The sequence below is a fragment of the Falco biarmicus genome, chromosome 21, assembly GCF_023638135.1.
Source record: "Falco biarmicus isolate bFalBia1 chromosome 21, bFalBia1.pri, whole genome shotgun sequence".
Taxonomy (NCBI): domain Eukaryota; kingdom Metazoa; phylum Chordata; class Aves; order Falconiformes; family Falconidae; genus Falco; species Falco biarmicus.
Genome location: NC_079308.1, coordinates 576,451 through 584,885, shown reverse-complemented (window position 1 = coordinate 584,885; position 8,435 = coordinate 576,451). Strand labels below are relative to the sequence as shown.

Here is an 8,435-nt window from a genome sequence, read left to right as displayed (position 1 = left end):
TGTATAATGGGGTGACCCAATCCCCTTCTCCCCACTACAATGGCATGGTCCAAACCCCCCATCCCCCAATAAAATGGCACGGCCCACTTCCCCCCTCCCCCACCCCACCCCCATTCCCATATAACAGTGCATCCCAGTTCCGCTCATCTCTGTACCAGATGCAGCCCCACTGGGGGACGGAAGATTCCATCTCTCTAGCGTAAGAGGGGGAACACGGAAGATACCACTTCACAGAGGCGGGAGAAAGTAGGTACCACCTGAGGGGCTTTTGGGGGGATCTGGGGGGTCCCCAGGGTGGGTGTCAGGGTCACCTTGATGTCAGAGGCATTCTCCAGCATGGCCTGTCGCGAGGAGAGCTCGGCCTGTGACACTGAGAAGTCGTTCTCGCCTGCCGCCGCCGCCGCCTTTATGGTAGCAACCTGTCGCTCGTACTCCATCTGGGGGGGCGGGGGGGGAGACAAAGGAGCGGGGTCAGCGCCAAAGCCACGCCCTCACAGGCCACACCCATTTAGAACCATGCTCTGCCCCCCCGCCCCCCCCTCACCTGCTTTCTTCATCTTCTTTTTCTCCTTCTTGCTGACGCGGGCGTCGGGCTCGGCCTTCCTCCCAGCCTCCTCCTCCTCCTCATGCTGTGATACGGGACAGCACCCCCCTGCCATCAGCCCCCAGTATTTGGGGGGCTCCCCCCTCCCCCTCATCCCAAGGGACTCACAGGCTCGCTGCCCTTCCGGGGCTCTTCGGCCTCATCTTCATCATCATCATCATCATCACGCAGAGCCGTAAACTTGTTCTGCAGCGGGCAGGTACACAGACACAGTATGGTGGTGGGGTTCAGCTCCCCCATCCCCCCGCAAACGACCCAGGCCTCTGGGACGGCCCTGCCCCACCCCCTCACCTTCCCGCCTTTGGGCTGCGCATCCTCATCAGAGCCTTCGGCCTCATCCTCGCTGGGGGCTTTTCCCTGGGGTGTGTGTGGGGGGGAACAGTGGGGTGAGACCCCAAAGCATGGGGATCCCCCAACCCCGGGGTGTCCTCCCCTGCCAAACCACTCCTTCACCTGCCGCTTTGCCTTGGTCTTTTCATTCTTCCGGCTTTTCTTCTCTTCTCACCCTCCTCTTCCTCCTGCCCGGAACTGTCAGAGAGGGGGGACCCAGGCATCCAGGCCCCTCCCCTCAAACATGATCCAGCTTTTGGGGTGCCCCCACCCCTAAGCGGAATCAGGCATCCAGGTACCCCCACCTTATTGCTTTTGCTCTTGCCGGGCCGTGAGCCTTCGTCCTTTTTATCTTCCTCCTCCTCCTCCTCACTCTGTTCCTGGCTCAATGCCGCAAAGACATTGCCACCCTGGGAGGGGAACATGACGGGGTGTGGACCAGGGACCCCAAATTATTTCCCCCCAAAGTATTTCCAGGAGTCCCAGTTCCCCAGACCCAAATTCTGGCTCCTTTCCCTCAGTCTCCTCTCCCCATATTCTTGCTTCTCCCCATTTTCAGGGTGTCCCGCCCACTTCATATTTTGGGGACCCTCCCCGCACACTCACCTTCCTCCTCCTCCCCCCCTTCCTGGGGGCTGGTGCTGTGGGGGAGACGGGGATGGGTTTAGTGAGGAGCCATAGAGCTGCAGGTCAGCCAAGCCCTAGAGCAGCACTTCCTGGTGGGACGCTCTAGCCCAGGCAGACTCACTGCTCCTGGGGGTGGGGGGAAGGTGATAAAGGACCCCCCACCCTCGCGGGACTCACCTTCCTCCTCCTCTTCCTCACTGCCAGCAGCTGCCAGCTCCTGCAGGCGCCGGCTAAGCTCTACTTCTTCAGGCTCAGGCTCTGCCCCTGGCCGCCGCCGCTCTTTCCGCCGGTCTCGCTTCTTCCGGGAGGCCTTGGGGACAGCGGGGAAAACACGTTAAGCATCTGCTTAATTACTTGTCATCTCTCCATTCATTAAGCCCCAGGTACCCCAATGTCCCCCCCCCCCCCCCCCCCCCAGCCCCACCCTCCTTAGCCCCACCTCTTTATCTCAATAAGCTCCACATTCCTCATTAGCACAGCCCTAACGAACCTGTTGGGGTGGTGCCTCCTTCTCCGAGGGGGTGGGGACCTCAGCGGGTGCCGGCTTCTCCTCCTCTGCCAGCTCCTCGAAGAACTAAGGGCAAAGAGCAGAGGTCAGGGGTGGCAGGGTTAGGGTCAGGGGTCAGGGGTCAAGCGCTCACCGATTTCTTGCCTCGCCGGTCTTTCTTGCCTTTCTTCACCTGCTGGTCTGCGTGGCGGGTGGGAAGGGAGGGGAAAACAGCATCACTCATGAGGCCCCAGGCGTCTGAGCAGGCTCTGCCTCACCCACCCCACTCTGCCATGAGGGACCCAGGTGCCCAGGGCCACCCCGCGCCCCCCACCACCACAAGGGACCCAGCTGCCCCCTGCCAACCCCCACCACGTGCTACGGGACCCAGGGGAACCAGCCGACTGGGCACTTCCCCTCCCTCCCATCCGCTTTGCCCCCCCACCAACACACCGAGGCGCCCAAGGCCCCCCAGAAAAGCTTAATTCTACCCCCTCGACGGGTTAATTTCCTACCGAAAATGGTTAACCTCCCCCAAAGAGCTGATCCCCCCACAAACATGTCAATTCCCCTCGAAAGATTTAATTTGTTCCCCAAAAGAGTGAATTCCCCCAGAAAGGGTTTAGATCTGGGGTTAGACCCTCCTCAAAAAGGGTTAATTCCCTCCCCTAAAAAGAGTTAATCCGCCCCCAAAGTGTTAGTCACCCCGCAAAGTGTAAATCCTGCCCCCAAAGAGCTAATTCCCACCCCAAGGGCTTCATTTCCCCCCCCCCCCCCCCCCCCAAGACTCCAGGCCTCCCGCTGTCACAGCCCCCTACTCCCACAGGCCTCACTCTCCTGTCAGGGGCCCAGGTACCCGGGTCCCTCCCCCCCAAGTTCCCGAGTGTCCTGACACCCCTCCCTCGCCGCCGGAGGGCCCCAGCTGCCCCGGCTTACCCTGCCCATCGCCCTCCCCCCGCCATTCCTCCTGCTTGGCCGCCGCCGGCCGCGCTCCCTTCGGCATGGCCGGGCGCCGCGTACTGCGCCTGCGCAACCACAGAGATGCGCCTAGAGCGCCGACTGGCAGAGGCGCCGCTTCCGGTCCGCCACCTCGCCGGCCCGGGCCGTTGCTACTTCCGATTGGTTCGCTGAATAACGAGTCCCGCCCGCTGACCCCGTTTCGGGCCGGGCTGCTACGTCCCGCCTTCTTGTATGGTGATCCCTCCTCCCATAGGCTTTCGGGGGTTTATCCCGCCCCCTTCTGGGGTAACGTGCTCTCCTATTGGTTTGCGCTGGTCCGTCTATCCTGGCTAGATGATCCCACCATTAGCTCGCTCAGCGATTAGTCCCGCCCCGGCGCTGAGGTAATCCTCCTTCCCATTGGCTCCTACTCCTCCTTCCTCCCCGCGCCCTCCGCAGCTCCTATTGGATGCGGCCGGCTCCGCCCCGGCACGTGAGCTCCCGTCATGCCTCGCAAGCGGCCGTTCAGCGCGAAGCGGAAGAAGCAGCAGCTGCGCGATCGGCGCGAACGGAAACGGGGTGGTGAGCGGGGCCGGGGCCCCTGGAGTGTCGGCCGGGCCCTGTAGCGGTGGCCGGCTGGGCCCTGACACTCCGTTCTCTGTCCGCAGATGCCCCGGCAGGGCCGGACTCGGGCCCGGGGAGCCGCAGTGGGAGCCGGGAACGGGGCAGCGATGCGGCCCCGGTTGAAGCGGGAGACCCGTGGCCCCCTCCCTGCCGCCACGACCCCGGCAGGTAACCGTGAGAGGCCCGGGGCGATGCAGGGCGCCCGGGTAGGTGAGGGGGACCCGCGTGTCTATGTGAGTTCTCGGTATGTGGCAGGTTTCGGCTGCAGCTGGGGGGGCCGCGGGCCGAAGCCTTGGCGCGCCGCCGGCGCCGGGCTCAGGAGGAGCTGCTGGAGCTGCTGCCCGAGACCGCCCTTGAGCTGGACCCTGATAGTATCTACGGCCTTGGTGAGGGGCTGAAAGACCTGGGGAAGGGGGAAAATACACCGGCGGGGGGATAAGTAACTTGAGGAGGGGGGGCAGATAAGCAGAGAAAGTAGGGCTAGGGCTTTTGGGGGGGGGGGGGGGTGTAGTTAAGTGCTGGGGGGGGGGCATGCAATAAAGTGCTGGGGGATGTAGCTAACACCCGGGGAGGGGGATTTGCCCTAGGAGGGGGTGTAGTTAATCACCTAAGAGTAAATTGGCTTAAAGATGGAGGCTAAAAATGGTTGAGGTAGGCCCAGAGAGGTCAAGTAGGAACATGGGGGGGAGGGAAGTGGCCCCCAGGTAGGGAAAATAGTCCCTGGGATGGGTGAATATCCCCTGGAGGGGGGTCCCAGGGCTGTTGGGACCCAGCTTGCTGGATGCTAGGGCTGGACTTCCCACGTCGGCCACCCTGGAGCTTCGCCATGAGCCCGGAGGAGCTGCGTGTGCGGGAGGAGGCAGCTTTCAGTGCCTTCCTCCGATCCCTCCGGGAGGACCAGCACCCCCAGGGGGCTGAGGAGGGGGGCAGCAATGGTGACGATGATGAAGGAGGTGTGGCACCATTCGAGCACAACCTGGAGGTGAGAGGGGGTGTGCGGGGGATCCTGAGGGGTCATCATGGGGGTGTTATGGGATGGAAGGGTCACTGTGTCATTGTCCTCCACCCTGCCCAGACATGGCGGCAGCTCTGGCGGGTGCTGGAAATGTCTGACATCATCCTCCTCATCACTGACGCCCGGCATCCGGTGAGTCCAAGGAGGAGCCAGGTATCCTGGGTGGGGGGAATCAGGCTACAGGGGTGCAGCTAACCCCCCATGTGTCTCCCTGCTCCATCTCAGGCACTGAATGTGCCGCCAGCGCTGGCTACGCACGTGACGCGGGAGCTGGGGAAGGGCTTGATCCTCATCCTTAACAAAGTGGACTTGACCTCGCCTGCTGTGGCCACCGCCTGGAGCCACCTCCTGCGCCGCCGCTTCCCCTCCGCCCGCGTTGTCCCCTTCACCTCTGCCCCCCAACGGACCCCCACGTCTGGTAGGGACCCAGTTGGTCAGGGTTGGGAGGGGACGGACACACCCAGGGTTTCTGACGCCCACCACCACCGCATTGTTTCTCCCCCAGGGCTGCAACGGCGGCAGAGGCGGGGGGGTGGATGGAGCCGAGCTGTGGGACCCCGGCAGCTGCTGGAAGCTTGTGAGAGCATTGTAGGGGGAGAAGGTGAGCTAGGAAGGGGAGCACCCATGGGTGCTGGCTGAGTGGGGTGGGGTCTTCCATCCACTCCTTGTGTAATGCAAACCTTGCTGAGCTTCGTGGTGGGATGGGTGTCCCAGGCAGGCGGTGTTTGGGGGGGGATCCCTTTGGGTGCTGGGGTGGGTCCCCCGGGTGCGCCCTCCATCACCCACCATGGGTTTTGCAGTGGACCTGAGCAGCTGGCGAGCACGGCTGGACCGGGCGGAGGAGGCAGCGGCACGGGGAGAGGAAGAGGAGGAAGAAGAGCAGCAGGAGGAGGTGGGGGATGGTGAGGAGGCGGGTGACGATGACGAGGACAGCGCTGGCGCCATGGTGGCCCCCCGGCAGTGGGAGCGCTACCGGCATGGCATCCTCACGCTGGGCTGTGTTGGTAAGGGGCGGGGCTTGGCCTAGTGATGGGGCATAACGGGGGAGGGCTTAACTGGGGGGCAGGGCTTTGTCAGGGGGTGGGGCCTAATCAGGTGGGGCTTTATCGAGGGGGTGGGGGGCCTAGAAAGGTGGGGGCTTATCTGTGAGTGGGGCTTCATGTAGGGGGTGTGGCCTGTTGTGAGGGGTGGGGCTTATGGCAGATAGGAGTGGGGGCTGACCCTGGAGGCGGGGCTTATGGCGGTGTCCTTGCCCACCAGGAGAAGAGGAGGGGAGCTGGTTGGTCTTCTGTTGTGCTGTGGGGGTGAGGCCTAGGGGGGTGTGGCTCCTGAGAGGGGGTGTGGCCTGAGGAGGCATGGCTCCTCCCCACAGGCCTGCCGAACGCGGGCAAGTCTTCGGTGCTGAATGCGCTGGTGGGGCGCAGCGCTGTCAGTGTCTCCCGTGCCCCTGGCCGCACCCGCTACTTCCAGACGCATTTCCTCACCCCCCGTGTCCGACTCTGCGACTGCCCAGGCCTCGTCTTCCCCTCCCACGCCCCCCCGGCTCTCCAGGTGGGTCCCAGCCCCCTCCCCAGCCCTTACAGAGCCTCGCCTGCTCCTGCTGAGCCCTGCCTGTTTGTGTGTCCCCCCCTCCCCAAGGTGTTGGCGGGCGTCTACCCCATCTCGCAGCTGCAGGAGCCCTACTCGGCCGTGGGCTTCCTGGCCTCCCGCCTCCCGCTGCCACTGCTGCTCCAGCTGCGGCCTCCCAGCACCGCCGCCGGCTGGACCGCCTGGGACATCTGCGAAGGTGCACTGTTTGTGGTGGGAATGAATTAAAATCGGAGGGTTTTTTTTCTTTTGCCATTAGTTATTTAGTTTTGCCATTGGTTAATTTCTTAGTAACAATAACAATTAAATGATATTGTTGTTTTTTAGATATTTGCTATTTGGTACTATTTATTAATTATTATATATATGACTTTAGTACTTTTTGCTACTTATTATATTATTTACTGTTGTTATTTTTTTTCATGTGTGTTTTCCTCAGCCTGGGCTGAGAAGCGAGGCTACAAGACAGCAAAGGCAGCCCGTAACGATGTCTACCGGGCGGCCAACAGCATCCTGCGGCTGGCAGCGGATGGGCGACTCCGCCTCTGCCTGCGCCCCCCTGGCTATGCCGCCCAGAAGGGTGAGCCCCCCAGTACCATTCCCAGCCTCGGGGGGTGCCAGGTTCATCCTGGGAAGGGGAGGGGGAGGTTGAGTGGGATGCTGGGTCACGGTGCCTTCCTCTCCCCCCTCAGATCTGTGGGAGCAGCACCCTGAGACGGCAGCGCTGGCGGCGTTGCAGGAGCAGGGGGACCCAGGTGCGAGGGGCTCGGCCCCCCCTGGGGAGGGGTCCACCTCGGAGGAGGAGGGGAGTGACAGCGGTGAGGAGGTGGAGCCTGTGGAGGCCACGCCCCCTGCCAGCACTGGCCACAACCCCTTTGCGCTGCTGGGAGAGGATGAGTGTTAGCCCCGCCCCTCGGGGCGGAGCCAATCAGAGGTCAAGACATATACCACTGTGCTAATACCATATATGAAATAAAGGGAGGTTTATTTCTGCAGCCAGTGCCTCCTGGTTGGTTAAAGGCAGCTTCTGTGCGGACCAGTCGGAGGTCCCGTCGGTGCTCTGTCGCCGGGTAGGGTTCATGCTGGGCTGTCCTCTGGGGCAGGGCCTGGGGGGAGAGATGGCGCGATCGATCTGACAGTCCCACCCACCTCTTCCCTTATTTGGCTTAGGCCCACCCCTATTAGCGTCATCCCGCCCCTCACTGACCGGTGGGCGTGGCCTGGTCGAGGGGGCGGTGCTTCTGCTGGCAGAGGTAGCGGCGTCGGCGTCGGCAGCTCTGGCAGTGCAGTACTATGTGGGGCTGCCCCCCTCCTGCGGCAGGGACCTGGGGGTCAGGCTCAGGCCCCCCCCCTCCTTCTGCCCCACAGCCCCCCCAGGGACCCCAGGCATAGGGGGTACTCTTCTTTACCCCCCTCACCTCTCTCCCCACCTACCCACAACCCCATACCCCCCTGGGATGACCCCTGTTCTCCCCTCCACCTGTCCCTGCCTCCCCTGCCTCAAACACCCTCCGGGGTGGGCAGTGATGCAGCCCCCACCAGTCCCACCTCGCAGGCGCACACAGCCCCCAGCCCCAGGCAGCAGCAGAGAGCAGCAGCGGCGGCACACGGCCCGCTTTACCGAAGGTGCCCTGTGTGGGAACATGTGCACAATAGGGGGGGTCAGGACTCCCATCGTGCCACCACCCCCCACCCCGCTGTGGGGTGGCCCCCCAAGTCCCCATAGCTCACATGCGCAGGACAAGGCGGCGGGCGGCCCCTCGCTGGGTGCTGCAGTAGAAGCGGGCGAGGGCAGGGCTGTGGGGCAGCACCCAGTGTGCAGCCTGCAGAGGGGTGAGCACAGTTGCAGACCCCCCACTCTGCCCCCCCAATAACCCTCCCCAGCCCCACAGTCCACCCCCTGCCCCATAGAGTCCCCCCTGAGCCCCTCATTTTCCCCCTCAAGTCCCCGCAGATCTCCATAGCTTGCATAGAGCCCCCCCCACAGCCCTCCCCCAGACCCCTATAATTACCCGCAGGCGCCACCCCCGCTCCCTCGGACCCCCACCGCCCCCCCGAGGCGCCCCCGTCCCACCTGAAAGAGGAAGCTGAGCCGCTGCAGCGCCTCCCGATCCCGCACCGGTGCCGCCATCGCGCCCCGCGTTGGCCCTGCCCACTGGGCGGAGCCGGCTCTTCCCATTGGTCGGCGCCAGCCCCCGGGAGGCGGGGCCTCCTTCCGCCCT

General features: G+C 63.6%; 3 protein-coding genes across 4 annotated transcripts; 1 reads left to right on the top strand and 2 right to left on the bottom strand.

The window, feature by feature from the left end:
* Positions 1-553: 553 nt before the first annotated feature.
* Positions 554-3,250, bottom strand: ABCF1 (ATP binding cassette subfamily F member 1). Its single transcript, XM_056323058.1, has 10 exons — positions 2,985-3,250; positions 2,203-2,249; positions 2,052-2,135; positions 1,739-1,871; positions 1,541-1,575; positions 1,240-1,344; positions 1,058-1,122; positions 896-961; positions 713-790; positions 554-629 (listed from the first exon to the last, which is right to left on the bottom strand). The coding sequence occupies exons 1-10, from the start codon at positions 3,049-3,051 to the stop codon at positions 554-556; spliced, it is 756 nt and encodes a 251-aa protein (XP_056179033.1). The 5' UTR covers positions 3,052-3,250.
* A 159-nt stretch (positions 3,251-3,409) lies between these two features.
* On the top strand, positions 3,410-7,208 carry GNL1 (G protein nucleolar 1 (putative)). The gene is made up of 12 exons (XM_056322964.1): positions 3,410-3,569; positions 3,656-3,779; positions 3,867-3,997; positions 4,400-4,593; positions 4,687-4,758; positions 4,852-5,044; positions 5,132-5,227; positions 5,427-5,630; positions 5,999-6,177; positions 6,265-6,412; positions 6,653-6,793; positions 6,906-7,208. Exons 1-12 carry the CDS (start codon positions 3,494-3,496, stop codon positions 7,115-7,117), a joined length of 1,770 nt encoding a protein of 589 aa, XP_056178939.1. The 5' UTR covers positions 3,410-3,493; the 3' UTR covers positions 7,118-7,208.
* RPP21 (ribonuclease P/MRP subunit p21) lies at positions 7,169-8,431 on the bottom strand. 2 transcript variants are annotated; one of them, XM_056323054.1, is made up of 5 exons: positions 8,288-8,430; positions 7,945-8,036; positions 7,762-7,844; positions 7,421-7,525; positions 7,182-7,319 (listed from the first exon to the last, which is right to left on the bottom strand). In XM_056323054.1, exons 1-5 carry the CDS (start codon positions 8,390-8,392, stop codon positions 7,291-7,293), a joined length of 414 nt encoding a protein of 137 aa, XP_056179029.1. In that variant the 5' UTR covers positions 8,393-8,430; the 3' UTR covers positions 7,182-7,290. The 2 variants fall into 2 exon arrangements, with proteins under 2 accessions (XP_056179028.1, XP_056179029.1); XM_056323053.1 differs by lacking the exon at positions 7,762-7,844 and having other exon boundaries at positions 7,169-7,319; positions 8,288-8,431.
* Between the last annotated feature and the right edge of the window lie 4 nt (positions 8,432-8,435).

What these genes read in the sequence shown, in the direction of transcription:
- RPP21 (XM_056323053.1), bottom strand. Translation starts at nt 8,392, where the DNA reads ATGGGAAGAGCCGGCTCCGCCCAGTGGGCAGGGCCAACGCGGGGCGCG. An exon ending in CGCCGCCTTGTCCTGCGCAT is followed by an intron (nt 7,526 to 7,944) that starts GTGAGCTATGGG and finishes TCCCTGCCGCAG; the next exon opens with GAGGGGGGCAGCCCCACATA. An exon ending in CGACCAGGCCACGCCCACCG is followed by an intron (nt 7,320 to 7,420) that starts GTCAGTGAGGGG and finishes CTCTCCCCCCAG; the next exon opens with GCCCTGCCCCAGAGGACAGC.
- ABCF1 (XM_056323058.1), bottom strand. Translation starts at nt 3,051, where the DNA reads ATGCCGAAGGGAGCGCGGCCGGCGGCGGCCAAGCAGGAGGAATGGCGG. An exon ending in AGGAGGCACCACCCCAACAG is followed by an intron (nt 1,872 to 2,051) that starts GTTCGTTAGGGC and finishes GCTGTCCCCAAG; the next exon opens with GCCTCCCGGAAGAAGCGAGA. An exon ending in CCCGGAAGGGCAGCGAGCCT is followed by an intron (nt 630 to 712) that starts GTGAGTCCCTTG and finishes CCCGTATCACAG; the next exon opens with CATGAGGAGGAGGAGGAGGC.
- GNL1 (XM_056322964.1), top strand. Translation starts at nt 3,494, where the DNA reads ATGCCTCGCAAGCGGCCGTTCAGCGCGAAGCGGAAGAAGCAGCAGCTG. An exon ending in TGATAGTATCTACGGCCTTG is followed by an intron (nt 3,998 to 4,399) that starts GTGAGGGGCTGA and finishes GCTGGATGCTAG; the next exon opens with GGCTGGACTTCCCACGTCGG. An exon ending in GAGCATTGTAGGGGGAGAAG is followed by an intron (nt 5,228 to 5,426) that starts GTGAGCTAGGAA and finishes TGGGTTTTGCAG; the next exon opens with TGGACCTGAGCAGCTGGCGA.